The sequence below is a fragment of the Crocodylus siamensis genome, chromosome 5 (assembly GCF_052110815.1).
Source record: "Crocodylus siamensis isolate JL-2025a chromosome 5, ASM5211081v1, whole genome shotgun sequence".
Lineage (NCBI taxonomy): Eukaryota > Metazoa > Chordata > Crocodylia > Crocodylidae > Crocodylus > Crocodylus siamensis.
This window is the reverse complement of record NC_143399.1, coordinates 10,659,234-10,680,502: the sequence shown is the minus strand read 5'-3', so window position 1 is coordinate 10,680,502 and position 21,269 is coordinate 10,659,234. Positions and strand designations below refer to the sequence as shown.

At 46.8% G+C, this 21,269-nt stretch overlaps 1 protein-coding gene across 3 annotated transcripts in view; it reads left to right on the top strand.

The window, feature by feature from the left end:
* The window catches only part of CYB5R5 (cytochrome b5 reductase 5 (putative)), a 26,005-nt gene extending 4,736 nt beyond the window's left edge, over positions 1–21,269 (top strand). Inside the window, exons 2-7 of one of the 3 annotated variants that reach the window (XR_016442523.1) lie at positions 817–965; positions 1,975–2,062; positions 4,429–4,533; positions 6,572–6,775; positions 12,489–12,733; positions 20,516–21,269. Coding sequence is in view for 2 of the 3 variants with exons in the window: in XM_090048562.1 (XP_089904688.1) it covers positions 817–965; positions 1,975–2,062; positions 4,429–4,533; positions 6,572–6,775; positions 8,618–8,821 (750 nt within the window). In the remaining variant the exon portion in view is untranslated. Of the gene's footprint in view, positions 1–816; positions 966–1,974; positions 2,063–4,428; positions 4,534–6,571; positions 6,776–8,617; positions 9,165–12,488; positions 13,466–20,515 lie in introns of those variants that run through there. The other 2 variants (XM_090048563.1, XM_090048562.1) reach the window with 2 other exon arrangements.

Genomic DNA, 21,269 nt, shown 5'->3' with positions numbered 1-21,269 from the left:
AGAAAAATTGCCACAATAGAGTATCCCAAGTGCTCTTAGTTTTGCCCTCTGCCCTATTACAGTATAGTCTCTGCCGTTGCTACAGCAAGCTTGCATAATGTCAAGGTAGAGCTCCATAGGATGAGAGAACAAAACTGCCAGTGAAAGATGAGGTGAGGCGATTAGCAAGTCAGCTTTTCCTCTGCTGCAACCCCTCAGAGAGCTTATATTTCCCTGAACTCTCTTCTTTTTCCATCTTTCTGGGAGGCCTATGCTGAGACTAAAAAATAAAATCTCATGTTTGGTAGAACGCTCCATTGTTTTGCTCTTTAAAACATGTAATTGTATGCCTCTCAAATACCCTTTCAAACAAATCCAACCATCACGGGGTAAAGCTAGAAGTTTCTACGAAAATAATCAGCAGAGAAATAATTAAGGATGTTGTTGCTATTTCGAATGGCTATTACAGGGTTTCAGAATTAAGTACCTACTGGGTAGTTAAGCTTTTTTACAGCTATTATTTCTGTTGAGCTTTCTGTCTCCAGCCTCCAAAAGAGAGCGTTACATTGAGTCACGTTTAGCTGATTCAACCTTAAGGTCCAAGAACTTAATTTTCATATCTATCTTGGATTCTGAGGAAAACCCTGAAAAAACAAAGAAGCAGAGAGATGCCTAAAATATAGGCTAGTTCCCAGAGTTCTCAAGATGCATTTTCTGAGCCCTCAAGCTTTACCAGCACTAGCTTTGTGCACACAAAGACGAAGGTTGTTTAAAAAGAGGAATAAAATAATAAAGGACACCATCTAACCTAGTAATTATTTATTGTTGTGCTTCCAGAGGTGTAATTCAGAGCTAAATCCAGATACATTTACTGCATTCAACATAAACTCTGTGGAACAGCTAACACAGGACACCTACCTGTATAGATTTGAATTACCAGAAAATAGCAGCCTGGGATTGAGTTTAGGACAACACGTTGTGTTAAGGTACCGTTCTAGTCTCTAGTTAAACAGGCTCTTTTATGCGACTTAATATGCAGTTTGTTTTCAATTTGCAAAGATTTAATACTACGTAAATCATAATTTCTATACTACCAAAATAATACAGCTGAAAGAACTCGTGAGCTTGTTAGCTTTGCTAATTTTATGGTGAAAGCCACTCCAGGACTGTATTTTTCTTTCAATATCAGCTTTGTGTTGGTGGGGGAAGAAGAGAATTAAATGTGGCTAAGAAAAACCATTTATAGGATGAAAAGAAGAGAAAAGTAGTTGTTACAACAGATGATTTATAACAACATGGTGGGATGAGGGCAACAGTCTTTGCCAATTAGAAAGTTCATCGTTTTAGGCCTTGTCACTTGGGGTGTCAAAGCACATAGCAGTGGGTTCAAAATCCATGTGTTTTAAGACTGAGGGCCAGCAAATAATTCGCTACCATGGTATAGCATTTACCAGGAGGGGGTCATATGGAAAGACTTGTATCTGTTTTAGCAACTGGTGGTAAAGCCTGTCAGATGCCTAATTTCAAGCAATAATGGTAATATCTGTATCTGTTATCATCATCATCCTTACTATTATTTATTTGCTGCATTTGTAGAATAAACGCTAGCCTCTGCTCCAGAGCAATGTAGCATATTTACCAATAAAGCAATTCTTGTTTCCCTTCATTGCACTACACTCAGCTCTTCCCCCTGAACACCTGGTTCTGTCTTTGTCCCCATTTGTCTGGGGCAGCTGATGCAGTGGTGTAACCATCGCCTTGCAAACCCAAGGAATCTGTGGCAGTGTTGCACAAAAACCTCAGAGGGGAAGATGTCGCTGGATCTTTAGCTACATTAGGGGAAATATTTATTCTGTTTTGGCAAAGGATGACCATTTAGGAAAGACAACTGCTGTGGTTTTTCAGGCTACAGGTTTGGCTGGTCTCTCCAAAGAGCAGTATCGCTGGTGATGTCAGTAAATCAGATAACGGTGGTTTCCTTTTTTTACTCCTTAGAGGGGAGGTGAATGGCTTGGAAGTTCAGAGAGCGTATACTCCAATTAGTCCTGTGAATGCAGAAGGGTACTTTGACGTTTTAATAAAAGTAAGTGGTCTGTATTATTCAGATTGTAAATATATTGGGACTGTGGTTTCTTCTAAGTCATGTACAAGACTGAACACACCTTCCACACTTAGCATGAATTATCATTCACACTATTATGTCCCAGAGCATTCACTTAGCACAACGTTATCATTGTAATGTTTCATGAGCTATTTCTATAGGAATTTTGGGGAAGTTGCATTTTTTTCTGGTAAAACTGAGATAATTTTACCCCACCACACACAGTAGACACAAGAGGGGACAGGTAAATAAATTAGCTACAGCATAATCCCTATTAAATAATCCATGCAAACTGAGATCCGTGCCAGCACTATTGATGTGAGAAGCAGTTTTGTGTTTGACTTTTTCGTGGTCTTCATATTTTAAAACTAACATCACAGCCTGTCCTGAGCCTGCTGAAGTTTTGCGTGAGTTGGAATCATAGGAGCAGGACTACCATAAATAATTATTCTGGGTGTGAACTATCAAAGACAGCAAGCACAGTCTTTCTGATCTGCACGTGCCTTTCTGTAAAGCCTCGGAGATCTGTAGGCTCCTTTCTAAGTGCCACATCTCCCAAGCCGATCAGAGAATGATCACTTGACCCTCTGCCCATCTTTACACATGTAAGGGTGTATTACTCAGTGTATGATAGAACAGGAATCACGCTCATTTAGACATGTATATTTTTTCTGAGTCACTTGTGGGTAGGTCATTTCACCGTTATTGTGGCAACTGGGATGGGGAGAAAGAAATGTTACATTGGAGCTACATTAATAGGATACTTTCATAGGTTGACTGTGAGATTTCATGTATACTTGCTTATTACACACAGGTTTTGCATTTCAATAATAATAGTAATGATTGTAATAATACCTCTCCTTTATGTCGAACCTTTCATCCCAAAGGGAACTATAGTTATTCTCTGGCAGTAACAAAAGGGATGTAACACCCATTGTAAGGCACCCATTTTTATAACTTCTCTGGAGGTTGTAGTATATTTCACACTATTCAGGCAATTTTGGGAAGTACTGTATTATTATTATTACTGTGCAATCCAAGCACTGTTAAAACCCCTCCATCTCCTGTTATTATAGCATTACATTTGTGATACTACAGTTAAGTGTGAGCAAGTTGCCATTTACCATACGTAACCCTCCTTGTGAGTGATTTTTCTAATGCTGTGGGGGTTTTTTTAAGTGAAAAACTGGGTGTACAAGCCTTCACCCCAGGAGATATTTTTTCCCTTCCTTTTTATTTACCAAAAAAAAAAAAAAAAACCCAACAACCCTGCAACTTTTAGACCAGTTTAGTCTTTCTCATTTAGGTTTTAAAAGAAGATTTAAGACAGCGGGGAACATGTGGGCCCAAATGCTGTTTCCCCACACTGTAGAAGATACGGCATAAATGGGGCTGATTACCCACCCCTATCCCCCATCCTTTCTGCCTTGAGCTGCCTGCCATTTGTAGTTGTGGAAGATGCATATAAAACACTGTCACAGCCACTCTGCAAGGGTGTTAAATGACTGCACAAGGCCCACTGAATATAAAATGTCTCTGATATATTGGATGCAACCACAGATGGAAACAGGTCTGTTTGGATGACCCCATGGCTTTCTCTTTGCATCCTTCTCTGTGCTGCCTCTTCCCCTCCAGTCACACATGAAGCTAGCGTTCCTGCATGCAGAAATCTCTAACAGTATTTCACAGAGGGTTTTACACCTGTTTAGAGAGAGAGTGTTTTTACTATTTTTTTTTAGTGAAGCTTAGATATTAACCTTTCTGTAAAATCTTGGAGCATCCCTTACTGTTTAGGTGATCTGTAGTGAAAATGTAGCTCGATATTATAAATGGAGAAACCTGAATTTCATTCCATTGTTACATAATGTACCATTGCAGGGCCTGGTAGCTCTGAAACAAAGTGAAAATCATGAGGCATTTATTTGAATATCAATACCCAGAATGCCCTTCCAGCTCCCAGCTTCTTCAGAGCAGTAGTACACAACCATATCCTCAGCTCTGGAGAACAGAAGGCTTTAGGTTGGCTTTTGCGTACCACGGAGGTCCTCTTCATGTGCTTTGCAGGTGAGAACTCTGCCTTTTCCCCTGCTCTTCAGCATTTTGGGTAGTTCTTACATTATATTCAGGCTAGTCTGAAACCAGCATCACTTATTTTAAGTATCTTTTGATTTGGGTTTCTTTGTATTATTTTGTAAATAGAGCGATCATTTTTTAAAGCTGTGAAATATTTGCCCCCTCCCCCAACCTTTTTGTTTAAATGGAGATAACTTTATAATTGCCTTTAAGGTGGGAAACTTCCTAGCAAAATATAATATTTGTTTTCTTTTGTGTGTATGTTTTTTTAATAGTGCTATGCAAGTGGACTCATGTCACAATACATAAAATCCTGGAAAAAAGGAGAGACAATCTTTTGGCGAGGGCCGTTTGGAGGCTTCCCATATAGACCTAATCAGGTTAGTTCTGTAATAGATACTGAGTGTTTCAGCACATGGCAGCTCACTTTGTTTAATATTCCAAAGGGATGTTGTTGATTAGATTACTATTTGGATTATTATTTTAGGGATTTCCAGGTTTACTGTACAAGGCTGCAGCGTTTGCAGTTGATTAGAGGAAATGGACCCTGTTAGAATACAAACTATTTAAGAGGAAAGGGAGAGGTGGGACAAGATTATAAAGTGCTAGCAAGGGTTTCTGCATGGCAGCTTCCTTTTAAGTCTTTCTGGTGTTGAAGAAACTTTTGGCTGAGATGTATAATTGAGACACTGTGCTCATTAGACCCCCCCAGCACTTTTAGCAGAACTAGGGGTGTGCAAACTCCAGGGTCTGAGCCAGCTTCCAGAGAGAGCAATTGCATCCTGCCTACTGATGTTCCTTCATCCACCCCACTGCATCTAATGGAAAAGTTATTCTTCACTTCCCTGCTCTTGGCTCCGGTTTGTGGTACAGAATAATTGCCAGGCTCATCCATAGAGATGGCTGCACTCTTGAAATGGGTAAGCGGTCTTTAAGAACAGGTTAAATGGGCATTGTGTGTATTGGATTAGACAGGGATGATTGTACCTTGACCGGGGGGTTGGCCTAGATATGACCTCCTGAGGTCCCTGCCAGCCCGACTTTGCTATGACTTTGATCCCTGCAAGTTCAGTTGGTAAAGCACCTCAGTACATGGCCCAAGGCCACCATTGAAGTAGAAACAACGCCATCTTTATGAATAGCAATAGCTGCAAGCTGATGCCTGGGGTATGAGTTCTGACTACAACGTTTTCTTTCATTTTGGTTTTTAAAGCAGTTAATTCCCAAAATACGTCGCGACTGATCTCATTTTAAAACTGGGACCCTGCTCAAAAATTGAAATAATTCAGAGCCATTGACAATAAATTGGAAAATTGCAGCACATCAAGTAGTAGTCCCTGGACACCATCTCCATTCCCTGCAGCCAGGCTGTTCTGCGGCTAATTAGCTGGTTACAATAGGTTTCGCAAACCGTTCACCAAGGGATCAGCCATAAACTAATAGAGGCATGTGTAAGCCCAAAGACTGAGAGGTGCTGAACACCCTGGGATCCCAGGAACTGCGAGCCCAAGGAGTGAGGATTGTGAGGGTGTGTCTATGTGGGGCAAAGCAGAGATGTCCCAGCCAGCCATGCACACACTGGCTTTGGAACCATCAGCAGTGTAGCCGTGCTAGTGCATTACACCTAGGACCATGGCCTCTGGCTTGCATTGTGTAGACATACCTGAGTAAATTAGTGCCCTATGCAAAAGGAAACTGAATGTTTCAAAGGACTTGAGACTGGTTTGTCCATAATAGATTCGATTCTGCTTCCCCTGCCCTCAGTAGGAGTTGGACTGGCAAAGCCATTTCCCATCTAATGGGGCATTGAGCTTTCCTTTGCACAAGGCACTAGCTTTTCTGTTGAGTTGAAACTGCAGATGTCCTTAACCCAGCTCTTGAATATGAGTGAGGCCTTTGGTCCAAGTCCTTCATACATGATTATATTTGGCTATATAGACTTTGTGTCCAGTCTGACCAGTCAGTTCATCCAGTCCAATATACAATCCCTAGCCATGATGAAAGGAGGCAGAGTGGTCCAGGGGTAGGAGACAACAGGGGGGAAACCATTCCTTCTTGCACCCTGGGTTCATATCCCAGCCTACAGCAGGAAACCTCAGAGCCATGAATTGTGCAGGGAAACTGAGGCTCAGTATGGTTTCACTGGAAATTGTGGTTAAAACTTTGGTGCTGGGAGCGGGGTGGATTTCTACCCAAGCAAAACTGGTGTTGAGAAGAACTTATTTAACAAATCATGATACTATTTCTGTTGAGCTTGGGTTGTATTAAGCTTTCTTTTGCCAATTAGTAGCCCTGTCGTATGTGTTGAACTCTCTTACAAGGGATGACATCCCAGCTTTGCAGAAGGAGGATTACTGTAATGGCCGCCTTCATTTTCAGTTGCTCTGATTCATTCCCCATCCTTTGGTTAATTACTAGTATGGAGAACTACTCATGCTTGCCTCTGGTACTGGCCTGGCACCAATGCTTCCCATCCTCCAGTATGTAACAGAAAACGAAGATGATGAAACCTTTATCACCCTGGTTGGCTGCTTCAGGACCTTTGAAAATATCTACTTGAAACCTCTTCTCCAAGATCTGTCTCGATACTGGAACGTCAGAATGTTTTACATCCTAAGCCAGGTAAAATTCTAATATGAAGCACATTTATCCTGGGGAATCTCTTCATCTGCTTTTGTGTCAGCATAATCCAAATCAATCCATTCTCAGGGGAAAAGGTGGTTTAGTGATCCAGTAGCCCAGTGGTTCTTAACCTTTTCAGATTTGGGGCATCCCTCAGAAAATGTCAGCTCTTAGTTTTCACTTAATTTTTGACTACAGGAACATAACAGAATAATTCTTCTGTTGCAAAGAGCTTAAATACCATAATCGGTCAGAATGTTTTTAACCCTCTGGATTCCCGTTTAAAATCTTTGGGTTTATCTTGTGGATCACATTTCCACACTTAACAGTGGTAACATTGAGTGCCATTCCCCAACACCCTTAAAAAGATTTCAAGGCACCCCAGGGTGCTGTGGCACGCTGGTTGAGAATCACTGCAGTAGCCCTTGTCTTAAGATGTGTTCTTTATATCCTACACATGGTCTGGGACTAATACTAACTTGTCTTCCAGGTAGGTCACTAATTCTCCCTAGATGACCTGCCTTGACAGAGATCCCCTTGAAAAGGTCACGTTCATCTTTATTCACCATGGATTATTTTCCCTTGCACCCCTCAGAACTGGTCCTTGTTGCCTCTGAAAAAGTAAATTTTTGAAGTTCTCAGCAATCTGCTAGGCTCTTGGTAAACAACCCGCTCTCAAAGGCTCTTGCCTTTCCTAGCATCCATGCATTGCTGTGTTATCACCTTTCATTCACTACTCATGTTCTCTAGCTAGTTTGTAGTTTCACACATGTTCACTGCTAGCTTGGAATCTCATATTGTAGTGTGTCTGCACCAGCTTCTCGGCACCTTTTCTGTCTGCAGAGATCTCTGATTAAATCATTTTCACACCTATTTGTAAAAAAAAAGTTGATATCTACTTCAAGCTGCTCCTTGGGCTAACTATATAGGACAAGAGCATACCTGTCACGTGTCTTTTGTTTTGAGGGATGTTCCTGTCTTCCACATAGGATTGAAGTCCCACTACTTTTATTATTGAAAATTATTTGTATAGTAAATAACTTGATTTGCACTGAGATTATTTTAGAAAGAGTCTTTTATGCAAAGGGAATCAGTCCCACAGATTGTTAAGTTTCTTTATGAATCATTCTTGGATCTTTTCCTTGGGAATTTGGTCATGCATTATGTATTGCATTTGGCCTTGGCAGTTTGGAAAGAATGTGTATGAGGCATGGATTTCATGACCTCTCTAATACTACAGTTTATATGCTCTGTGCAAGGCAGCCACTGAAGGGCAACAGAGTTGGACACGTTTGAAGAGGTCTTGAAATTCCACCCAGCAAATGATAATGGGTCCATCTCACACTACTCAATACATTCCCACCCACACATTTTTCACTTCTGTCCTCTCATCATCTCTTATAAGAAAGTTGTTTCAGCCTAATGTCAAGTAGGGCAGCTCTCTTTTTATAATTCAGCATCCAGCCATCCATTCATCCTACCCATTACCAAAGCTGGGTGGAAATGCTTCTTCAGTACAGAATATTTTGCAACATGTCCTAGTGATGGCCAGGCTCTGGGTTGGCTCCTCTGAAAGTATTACAGAGCCAGATCCCCCTGACAGAAAGCGCTTTGCCCTTAGCGCTCACATTTTGCTCTCACATGCTTTGCCCCTGAGGTGAGGGAAGGCAGCTCTCAATTATTAATCTTGGAGTTTCTTTAAGGGATAAAGTTTCAGCTGCAATGCTGTGGAGCAGGTTTTGGGGGGCTAGGCATTTGATTCTAACCAGTGCCTCCGTAAAGAATTCACTATTCTTTTCACTAACACAATTTGATGCAATAAAAAACCTTTTGCTTTTCCAGGAACATTCACTGAAGGAACTTCCTTGGAGCTATCAGAAAAACACATACACTGGCCATATAAATGAAAACTTGATTAAGGAAATAATTGGTTCATGTAAAAAAAAGCCATTTGTGCTGATATGCGGCTCAGAAGCATTTAATAAAGACATGACTACATGTTTGAAAGCAGTTGGACTCAAAGAGGATTCATATTTTGCATTTTAGCAAAATACATTGATATATGTATCACGTTAGCCATTTCCCATGCAGACCCCAACCTCAGTATGTTCATTGACCAGTTTGATTTTCTCATGTGTACATTTTCATAAGACTCAGTACAAGATATTTCAAAAAGTGTCTTTATGGTAATTGCTAACATATTGTTTTAAAATGTGTATGAACCAGCTGACTATACAGAGTAGCTGCTACAATATTTTGTCACAGCGGGGAGAACGAAGGTTGGTGGCAGAAGTACCAACTGAGAATTTAATCAAGGAGACCTTCGAAGTTTCTTTCACTTTTCCATGCATGTTATCATTTTCATTTTGTAATAAAAAAACATACAGGTAAGCAACTCTGCAGAATCTGTGGCTCATTGACCCATGCTGATGCCTTGAAAGTCATGTAGATCTGTTGTATCACTGTGGCCTATTGGAGACTTAATCCATAGATTATTGGTGAAGCCAATGTAGTCTGGTGACTAGGATACTGCACAGAGTCTGTTGAGACCTGGGTTTAGTTCTGCTAATGCAGGCGGGGTCGGCAACGTTTTCTGGTGGTGGGGAAAGGGGCAGAATGACCCAGTCTGGTTAGAGGAGTGCAGGCATTAGGATCCAGTCGTGCTGCTGCTTCTCCTTGCCCTTTGACTGCAGTGCAAGGGAAACGCCTTGTTGGACCTGGTGCTGGCCACGGGCGACGACCTGGTGAGGGGGCTGCGGGTGCTCGACCACCCGGGCGACAGCGATCATCGCCTGCTGGAATTCACCATCCAGCGCAAGGTGGCAGAGGTCTGCAGCAAGCCAGCAGCCCTAGATTTCAGGAGGGCGGACTTCAATGAGCTAAGGAGAATAGTCGGGGAAGCACTGAGGTCCCAGAGGGGAGAGGTCCCAGAGGGGAGGGGAGCCAGGTGTCCAAGGAGAGTGGTCGCTCCTTAAGGAGACGATCCTCCAAGCCCAAAGGGAGATAATCCCAATGAGGATCAAAGGGAGCAGGAGGGCACACAAGCCCCCATGGCTCACCAAAAGCATCTGGGAATGTCTCCTAGCTAAAAGGGAGGCGCACACCCAATGGAAAGGCGGGGACATCACCGGGGTGACTATACTGCAGGTGCTCGGGGATGCAGGGGGGCAGCCAGGAAGGCCAAGGCGGAGATGGGACTGGGACTGGCTTCCTGGATTAAGGACAACAAGAAGTCCTTTTTTAAATACATAGGGGGTAAAAAGAAGGTTCCGGGTAACGTGGGGCCCCTGCAGGACACGTTAGGAAATTTGACTGTCACACCAGATGACAAAGCCAACATGTTTAACGATTTCTTTGCCTCCATCTTCCTAAGCAGGGACCGGAACAGTCACCCCCCCATTGGACCCCCCTCAGGCCCCAGGGGAGGTGCACCCGGGCCAAGGGTTAGCGAGGAACTAGTTAGGGGGCTTCTGGAGGGACTGAACGTATTCAAGTCAGCCGGTCTAGATGATCTCCACCCTAGAGTACTAAAGGAATTGGCTGAGGTCATTGCGGGACCCCTGGCACGGCTTTATGAGCACTCGTGGTGCTCTGGTGTGGTGCCAGAGGACTGGAAGAGGGCCGACGTGGTTCCCATCTTCAAAAAGGGGAAGAAGGACCTGGGAAACTATAAGCCGGTTAGTCTTACCTCGATCCTAGGCAAGTTGTTTGAGAAAATTATTCTGGCACACATCCAGGAGGGGCCAGCAGGGGACTGCATGCTTAGGGGCAGCCAACACGGGTTCATCAGTGGCAGGTCCTGTCAGACCAACCTGGTGGCCTTCTACGACCAGGTCACCAAATCCTTAGACACAGGGGTAGCGTGGACATCGTCTTCCTGGACTTTCGGAAGGCCTTCGACACTGTCTCTCCCCCCGTTCTCATTACGAAACAGGGGGGCTGTGGTGTCGACACCCACACAGTCAGATGTGTCGCCAACTGGCTGGAGGGCCGCACCCAGAGCGGTGGTGGATGGGTCTTATTCAACCTGGAGGGATGTGGGCACTGGGGTCCCCCAGGGCTCGGTCCTCGGGCCCGCACTGTTCAACATCTTCATCAGTGACTTGGACGAGGGGGTAAAAAGCACCTGTTCAAATTTGCTGATGACACTAAGATGTGGGGGGATGTGAGCACACTAGAAGGGAGGAATAGGCTACAGTTGGACCTAGACAGGTTACAAGGGTGGGCGGATGAGAACAGGATGGGATTCAACACTGACAAGTGCAAGGTGCTGCACCTGGGGAGGAAGAACTGGCACCATACCTACAGGCTGGGGACCTCCCTTCTCGTCAGTGCAGAGGCAGAAAAGGATCTGGGAGTCATCACTGATGCCAAGATGAACATGGGTCGGCAGTGTGGGGACGCGGTCAGGAAGTCCAGCCACACCTTGTCCTGCATCCACAGATGCATCTCAAGCAGGTCCAGGGAGGTGATCCTCCGCCCCTATGCAGTGCTGGTCAGGCCGCAGTTGAAGTACTGCGTCCAGTTCTGGGCGCCGCACTGCAGGAGGGATGTGGGCAGCATGGAGAGGGTCCAGAGGAGGCCACTCGCATGAGCGGGGGCAGCAGGGCAGGCCCTACGCAGAGAGGTGACGGGACCTGAACCTGTTCAGCCTCCACAAGAGAAGGCCGAGGGGGATCTAGTGGCCTGTTATAAACTAGTCAGGGGGGACCAGCAGGCACTGGAGGAGTCCCTGTTCCCCCGAGCACTGCCAGGAGTGACCAGGAATAACGGTCACAAGCTGGCAGAGGGCAGATTCAGGCTAGACATCAGGAGGCGCGACTTCATGGTCAGGGCGGCTAGGATCTGGAACCAACTTCCAAGAGAAGTGGTGTTGGCTCCTGCCCTCGGGGTCTTTAAACAGAGGCTGGATGAACACCCTGCTGGGGTCGTTTGACCCCAGTATTATTTCCTGCCACGGCAGGGGGTCGGACTAGATGATCTGCTCAGGTCCCTTCCGACCCTAGAAATTATGAAACTATGAAAAGCCTCCATCTGCCAAAGCCCCAAGCAGCTGACTGTGGCAGAGCGCAGGGAGAGCTCTGTAATGCCAAATATCACCAAAGGTGTAACTCAGGCCAGATCCAAAGGCTACACAGGCTGTAGGTTGCAGACCCCTGTGCTAATGGACCTAGTGGGTAACCTTGAAAAAGATGTGGAGACTGTTTTCCATCTGTGAAATGGGGAGAATGGGACTGACCTGCCCTGGAAAGTACTTTGGGATCTGTTGATGAAAAGTGCTACCTAAGAGCTAGGTATTCTGTCATTGAGCCTTATCCCCTGGCATAGTGTTGTTTTTGCTGGTATAGTCTGCATTGCATACTCAAAAGTAAGCCCTTCATAATCGGCATAATGTGTTGCCCGTGGAGGAAAACCGAAGTGAGAACATGTATGCCAAAAGTTCTAGCCAGAGGCGGCACAGGGCAGTAGCAGCACACGGGGCAGTGGTGCAGCACCAGCTGTCTTGGTGCCCTCCCACCTCAAAAGATGGTGTTTCAGGCTGCTGCTCCGGTTGCCCCCCACCTACACTGCTTTTAAACATCAGTGTTGCAGGGAAGATGGTTGCTTGTTACAGCATTTCCAAAGCCTCCTACAGTCTTTTGCTTATTATATCAAAGCTCTTTTAAAATTCTAACAGCTACAAATATTTCATTTGGCCTGCTTGCCTTTTTAGACAGGCAGCAGACTGCCAGCGCTGGCTCTCCATGCTACCTGGGAATATCCTGGAGTCACGTGTGGCAGGACCTCAGCACATGCCTTCTGTCCCAGAGGTCCCAAAGATCCCGTGTGGTGATGCTCCCCAGCAGAGGGAATGCAGAAGGGAGAAAAGCCCAGCCTGTGAGAGGAAATGTCTCTACTACACTCTAAAAGAAGAAGAACCCAGCCAGTACCAGAGGGCAATGCTGGCCCCCGATTCAGGTAGAGCACTTAAATGCATGTCCACCTGTATATACAGTACGTAAAATCAATAGGATGACTTGTTTTCAAAATGCAGTGCTTGGTTGAAAGGCAGAGACAAGTGGAGCTGTTGAATTTATTCTGCTGACCCGTGTGAGGTAGGGCCAGCAATTCTCCCTGGGATTCTTCAGGGACCAGACTGAACTGTCTTTGCATCTCACACAGACCGAGGCCCAAACCGTCACCAACAGGCTGGGGAAGGTGTTAATCTCAGTGAGAAAAGTTATGTCACGTATCAGATTTCCTCTTGAAAAATATCACATTAGCAATAGTTACTCAATGATAGTGGTAAAAATACATCCAGGTTATAGAACAATGCTGACCTTTTGTAAAGCATTTGGAGATTGCTGACAAAAACAGCCACAGAAGAGCAGGCTGTTATAGTATGATGGGCTACAACGAGGTATTCAGTTTACCCAAGTTTACATGAGATATTTGGAGCATACACAAGTTTTCAAGCACCCAAGTTTGTGTAATGCGTGGAGCATACACTCTTTCTCTACATCTTTACAACCACTGACTCTCATTTTTATTCTGTGGATTGTATAGAGCCATTCTGTAGCACAAGTACAGACAAACACAAGAGTCTCTTACTTTACTTGTATCTAGGAACATACTTTTGCTTTTCACATGTGAAAGATGCATGCTTTGATGACTACTCAAAATAAACAGCATGTACTAAAACAACACAAAAAAGCGTCGGGTTCATGTATTGGGAGGAGGTGAAGCTGTCTGAATGAGGGTCCCACAGACACTGGCTGGTCACCATGATATCCGCAGTCTTGTCTTTGTCGTTGTTTCCGATGGTGACGTTGACAATTAGCTTATACCGAGGAGGGGTGACTGTTTTGACCAGGCGTTTTATTTCTTCACTTACAGCTGTACTGAGGCTGGCACCTTTCTCAGGCTCGTAGGTAACACGCGCAAGTTTGGCTGGTAAATATTCTCTGATCAGCTCCTCTGCTTTGGCACAAGAGAATTTTTCTTTTGGGTTCGCAGCTGAGTCTGGAATCTGTAACAAAGGGTCAGTTCATGTAACTTGTATTAGTGTAGTGCTTAGAGAAGCTAGTCAGGATTGAGACCGCATTATATTAGATCCTGCACAGACGCACATAACTGTACGTGTGTGCATGTGTGACGTGTACATCACAACATGTTTTCTCCTAACCGTACGAACCTCTGCAGTTTCAAAGAGCTATGTGGGCCTGGAAAACCACACAGCTTCCCTTCCCACCAATGAGAGTTGTCTCTTACTGCTAGATAACTGGAATTATCCTATGATGGACCCAAGCATACTATGAAAGCAACTGTTTCAGTGCATGGGGATTACAACGAAGTTGTCCCCCCCAACATAAAATGTAGTTCTGGACCCTGGATTTTGCTTTTAAAACAGGCTTTGATCCCATCTGCATGGTAATATCAAGCCTTGTTTTAATCATGTCAGGGAAGCCATTGCACTGTCATTGATGGTTTTATGACCATGTCCTCTCCAGCAGGGAAGCTACACGGTACTGATCATGTCAAAGTAGCCATTCATGAATCATTGGTGTAAGTCCAATACTAGAATTACTTTCAGAAAACCTGGAGTAGGTACTGTCTTTCCAGGCTAAGACCTCAGGGCAGCCTTCAGACACATTTTTCAAAGCTTTGCTTGCACACATCTGGCTTTGAAAAATCTGACCCACTAGAGACTGCTAAGAGCCTGTGAAACAGAAAACTTCTAGTTAGCTTTGGAAAAGCATTTCAGAGCAAAAGCTGGGACTATTCCTTTAAATCCAACCCCAATATGTCTGGGTATTTCAGCACATATGGAACACGATGGTTAGAACCCTGCCCAGCTGCTCTGGCCAGTCTGCTGCGAAAATGTCTCTTTATTCATGGCTAGAAGGGAGGGTAGTGAGAGACAGACCAGGCTGCGAGTACTGTGGCTTGCCATCCTGCACAGGAAGGGGGAAGCTCAGTCTCCAGCACCCTTTGGGCAAAAGACATTCTTCAGGAGAAATTCTGCTTGTGACCCCGGGAATGTCAAGATCCTTCGGCAGCGACTCATGGGGTCTTTAATGACAGTCCACACTGGAGCAGTGCTCAGCGCGCTTTGTTTTCCATTAGCCACAGACTCTCCCCCCCACCTACTTATGTTCTCGCTCTGCAGGAAGGATCTCACATGCTGAAAAGCTTCCTTCTGCTCAACCTTGAATTTGCCCCTCTGCTGGATAAGATAGCCCTAGTTGGAGGGGGCGGGGGGATCTCAATTAGTGTTTTGTGATTAAAAGCCAGCAATCCTATGCATCCTGCTGCCCAGTGTCTGTGTGCCCCAGCTGCTCTGTTGGCAGGATTCTGCCCCTGCTTTTCACCTCCTGCAGGAAGAGGAGTTTCCTTGCTTTTTCAGAGATGCTGGGAGCAGGTCAGAGAGAGATCCCACAGGGAGAGTTTCATTGGGAAATGGTGTGATATTGATTTCTCCATCAATTATTAACTGGATTCTTAGTGCTGCGTGTAGAGCCCTCCCTGAAGATGCAGATGGCTCGTTTATCGCCAGGAGGCAGGGATCACATCCTGCGAGCTCCCAGCCAGCACTGGCGTGCTCCCTGCAGGACAGTTGTAATGCTCTCCGCACTCCCAAGCAATGGGACTTTAACAACTTCCCCAAGGAAGCTCCTCCGCAGCCTAATGGAGCTCTCGGCCAGGAAGGATATTTTTCCTCTGATTGGCAACCTAAGTATCCTCTTAATTTCATCTCATCATTTCCTGCCTAAATAATTCCTCTTCTTTCTTGGCAGTGTATTGAAGCCTTTGGTCTTCTCTGAAGTCCTGCAGTTTGCTGCCCTCTGCTCTAAGTTAATCCCATTCTTTTTTCAACTTATGATCTGGTAGAGCTCAGGTGAGATGCAGGTACTGCATGAGCCCATTTCTAGTGAAGTCCAGTGGCTCTGGGACAAGTGAGTTACACTGGGTCTGATCCAGAGCTCCTTGCTCTTCACAGAACAGGCCAAACTGATCGATCATATTAATTCCTCCCCACACCCTCCATCCCAGGATTGCACAGCTGACAAATGGCAAGCCTTTGGTTTGGCGCAGCTTCCAAACTGCAAGCCCCAGGTCACGAGAGGGTGAACATGTCACCCAGCTGATATACGGTATCTCCGAGGAGCAGATCGCAGCTGGTCAGCCTGAACAGCCCCTCCAGTGCCTCTCCTCACTAGCTGAGGAGTGTCATTGTATCCGCGGGGTACAACAAATGGCACAAGCTGGTGTCACAGGAAGGGACAGGGAAGAGGAACAACACAAATAAACCACACATCCTGGTCCCAGTCATTACATACTAGGCAGGCAGGCAGCTTGTTGCTGATAGTGGCCAGTGACAGATGCTCGAGAGGAAGATGGGAAACCCAGAATGCTCTGCCCAATTGTACAGCAAAGCAGCATTGGAGAAACATGTGGGTCTTGAAACTGGATACCAACAGCCCCACTCCTTCTAGTGTGAGGGTTCGTTGTCTCATTGCTTTTTGTCCTCTCCGTGCAGATCTGGAGGCTGGTAATCCTAAGGACTGGATGCACAAGGTCTGCCAATGCCACCTGGAGCCGCGGACACTCAGCATCGCTGAAACTCAGATGCTAAAGGCTTGCCACTCCTTAGTGGTTCTAGCAACCCCCTAGTAACCTCAGTCAAATGGAGAGGGCAAGCTTGCCATGCCAGGCAGTGGTACCCTCCAAGCTGCTGCCCTGCTCCACATGGGCTTTCACTGAAACTGGAAGCAGTGTGGCGATGTCTGTCTCTGGGCGTTTGTAGAGGACACTTTAAAGCAGGTTTAAAGAGGGTTAAATGCCTTTTGGACCGCTTCAATGGCATTGCTGTTTGCACATTCGGCAGCATATTGCACGTTAATTCCAGCCACAGTAGCACATTCAGCGGTGTAATGCGCTGTAAATAACTTTGGGACTTAGCAAGTGATTTTGGGGTGCTGTAAAGTAAAACACGGCTGAATGTGCTACTGTGGAGTTTTAATTTCCTACCCTACAGCTGCGGAGGGAAGTACTGGGCTCCATGCAGCTCAGAGGCTGTGCAGACAGACTGTGCAGACAGCCCAGCAGCAGCCTGGGAAGGCAGGCTCCACAAAGGAAAAAAAAGAGAAGCAGCGAGCCTGAACTTTCCCCTCCTGGAGCCTACCTGAGCTGCACAGGGGCCTGGTGCTTCCCTTCACAGCTTCAGTGCCCCCCAGGACTACCCGAGCTGAGTGCCTGAGGGCGGGTGCCACCTGAAGGGGGGGCCCCGCCACTGCCGCAGAGGGAAGCACCAGCCCCACTCACAGCCCAGGGACCGCTCTGTCCACCGGCAGCTCTCCCTCCCTTCCCCACTGCTGGAGCGGCAGGTAAGGATCAGGCTCTGACACAGGTGTACACGACATGGGGGTTTACTTTGCCCTAAATTGAACTGGTGTTTTTAAAAAACCACTGCTTCAATTTAGGGTAAATTAAATCCTCGTGTTGTGTACAAATGCCCAAGGTGCTACAGTTAGGCTAATTATTAGGGGGGTGGGCTAATTGGCCCTGCCTCTCTGCAGTGCTAAGTAGCTCAGCCAAGAGCCGTGCTGATGCAGCAACACCACTCCTGGTTTACGAGGCAGCCTGTGTGGTACAGCACACCATGTTTGGGGGCGCTGCTGTCTGGCTCGGTAAGTTTGCTGTGTAGCCATGGCCTATCGCAAAGCAATGTCCCAGAAGGCAACTCCTGAGCTTTTGCTGATGTGAGTGGAAGCTCCAAGCTGCTTTCTCTTCAGTTTTTAACTCACATTATCTCAGTGTCTAACTCAAGGTATGAAATTCACTCTTCTTCCTAAGAGAGGTCCAGTCCTTGGGCCTGATTCAAAGCCTCTGAGTGGGATCAGACTCAGCTGGGTTTTCCAAAGGTGCCCGTCTTCCAAGCAAGTGCTGCAGGGAGCCCAGCCTATGCGTGCTTTGAAAACCTGGCTGTAAGCACTTACCCCCTCAGCAAAATGTTACTGAACTAAAATAATGCTCACTGGGCTCAGTTCTGAAAGGGACAGGTTCTGTCCAACTATTCAGTCATATTCCCCGTCGTGCATAGGCGACGTGTGGTGGCGGCACAGAGGAGCACGTGCCCACCCTGAGATTAGCCGCCACTAAAGCCACCACCAGCTTCTGCGGGCAGTCACCAACCCCCCCACCCTTGCTGTCGACGCAGCTGTGGGCGGACCCCGCTCACTGCTTGCTGCCGCTGACAGCGTGGACAGTGGCTGCAGGTGGTCCCCACGCGCCACCCACCACTTGCCACCCCCGGCCGTAGACACTGCAGTGCCTGCGGGTTGTCTCCGCTCACTGCCAACATGCCCCTGCCGCCAACACCGCCGCCTGCAGGCAGTCGCCATGCCCCTCCAGTCTCTGGGGGCACACATTGTTCATGCCATCGTGACATCTGTAATATGTCACTGAAAGAGTCCTGAGCCCAGTCTCATCCAGCCTTTTCAGTGGAGCACTGGAGTTGTAAAAGAGGCCAGTTCCAACATGCCTGTTCCCATCGCCCTTCAATGGCCAGTCTTCATTGCCTTTACCCTCAACTGTGGGCATGTCTACACGAGACACTTACTGTGCATTAGCCGCATAACACTGCAGTAGAGCGTCATGGCAAAAACCATGCTAACAGCCTACTGCGCAGTGTTATTAGGCTAATGCACAGTAAGTGTCACTAAATAACTGTGCTGGTGCTACTCCACAGCAACTTTAGTTACTTCACATTCAGTTAGTTCTTCATTAAGTACTAAACTCAACGCACAGTATTTATGGTGCATTAATGAACGTGTAGGCACGCCCTGTATGGCTGACCAGGAGAGACCAATCATAAACGAGTCAAATAAATGAACCGGAGCCAGCAAAAGGAGCACATACCTGCTCATTGATGATGGTGATGGGCTTGAGATGAGAGACCTGGAGTCTTGATTGGCTTTGGGCAGCAGTTCGGTTCTGAGTCAAATGGAGGTTTTAGTAGATGCTGATTTCCCTCGGCAATAACACAACAGTTAACCCTTCATTCTTAGACTTCTGAATTACCCACCCATTCATCCAGGCTTTTCCCTCCATGCCAGCCTGATAGCTTGGGGCCAGGGTGAACCCAAGCTTGCACCGCTATATAAGAGAATTGTGTGCTTCCAGGAAGCACACTAAAAGCCCACTCGGGCGTGAATATCTGGCCCTTTAGTTTTCTGGAATATCCCTACTAACCGACACTAATCACCATCTACTTCCCATTATCATAGTGGTATGACAGCCTAGCGACCCTGCCAGCTGTCACCCTTGGGGCCATTGCTGGACGGGCTTAAGAGACTCAGGCTCTACACCCTGCACCACTGACCTGCATAAAGGGCCAGCAGGCACCGCCGTAATATGTGGCATCTTCCACCAAGCATTTCAAAGCACTCCATAGAAGTTACCTAATTAAGCTTTACATCCATTTGAGGTAGGTAAGGGATCACTTCACCCCTATGGAAATACAGGTACGGCTGAGGGTACCATTACTGTCCACTGGAATAAAGGAATTTACACCGATATTGTCTGGCTTGCAATACATTTTGAAATGTATTACACCTTGTGGCATTTTCTATCCAAGGATCTCAACGTGCTCTCTGAGCACGGTTGCGCTTCGCCCTACTCGGTGACGCAAAAGCAGGTTGCAGGGAGAGCAATCATCCCTGATTCACTGTTGAAGTAACGTTGCTACAGAGAGGCTGCAAAATGCCCAAGGTCACCCAGGAAATCAGTGGCTAAGCTGGGACCAGAACCCAGATCTCCTTACACCCGGGCCTGCGCTTTAACCACAAACTCCTCCCTCCCAGTCAAAGCAGCAGAGGGAATTTAGATGTAGTGTCATTTACTCGAGTTGGAATTTGTCCCGGACACTGTGGTTAACACCTTGTCTTCTACTGAAGCATTTTTCTAAGGGCTCCTTGGGGCTTTGTAACAACTCCTTGTTTGTTTAACTAAAGGGAATAGGCAGCCCTTTAATACACTGTGTGGTTGAAATGGGAGCTATTCTGTATTGGTCTTCAGTGGCTGGACACCTCTACCTGTACGGTAGGCCTGGGGCTAAAGTGCTTTGCATTGGTGGTCCATCGTCTCCAATACCAAACACCCCATACCCTTTACCCAAGCTTATAATGGAGAAGAGTGGCAGCTTGTAGCTCAAGGAGTTAATACCCTGCCTCTTGCTAGCAGCTCTGACAGCTGCCTGTAGCAGGTGAGTTGTGTGGGAGGGGAGTTAAACACATCATTATTGATTCCTGCATTGAGTAAAATGGATTTAACCCCAGGGCTAATCGTGTTAGCAGAGGCTGGTTGCGAAGGGCCAGGTACGATAAGGAAGTCGGAACAGCTTTCCTCGAGGGATTTGCTCTGAGAAAGAATGACGCCAGGCAGGAGCAGGGTGTACAGCGGTGTCTCCGCCAACGATGCCAGCCAGGGCAAGGAGCACCCCAAAAAGCTTTCCGCCCCTGTGATCTAGGCCAGCTTTAGAGCGATGAGGCTGGTCTAAAAGACTTGGCCTTGGTCCCACTGCTGGGAGCCATTCATGCTGTGAAGCAGAAGGCTGTGAAAAGCTTTCCCTCCCTTTCTTGTGTTTTTTTTTTTTGCAAGGCCCTTGAAGCCCAAAGGCTTGTGCTCCCCCTCGCCCTCTCTCAGCTGGACAAGCTGGTTCAAACATTTCATCTCCCAAATCTTGTTTCTCTCCCTCAGGTAGTGGAAGTGCAGCGTTCGCCTGGCGAGTTGTCAGGCTGGCACTAAGCACCCGCACCCCTCTGCTTTGCTCGTGCATCTCAGGCAGCCGAGATGCAGCTGCCTTGAGGAACGATACACCAGCCGCTTTCCTCTCCTGGTCTCCACCCTCCTGGCATCGGCTAAAGGGAATGGTTTCGGCACAGACTGGGGGATACCGGCTCGTTACTGGGAGGTGCATCTGGCTTGGAGCCCCGTCCCCCCCATCTAACCCGTGATACCTTGAATTCCTTTGAGAATTTCTGGGCAGCAAGGATCCCCCTCAGGCTGATGCTTGCTTTGCTCTCAGCTGGTCTTGTGGTTTCCTTGCCCATCTGAAGCCTTGATGAGGACCCGCCAGCAGCAGGAGTGCCTAGAGCCTGGCAGGGCGCGCACGGACCGAGAAGTGAATGAGTTTGGGGGCCTGCGGGGCAGTTCGGGACACTTGTGGCAGAGTTTAGGTCTGGGATCTAATCGTTTTTGGCACAGCTGTCTCAGCAGTTTGTGTCTCTCAGCAGTTCGTACAATCCCAGCTAACCACCCACTGGCAGACTGTCAACCTGTCCCCAGTTCAAAGTAAAAAAAATAGTAATTCACCCTATTGGCCAAACCATCTTATAAAACCCCAGCGTAACCCCATCCATCCCACCCCCAGCCCACCCGCCCTGTCCCTGGCTGGGTACTCACCAAGGGAAGCATTAACGGGCACAGCAAAGACCATGCCTGCATCTCAAAA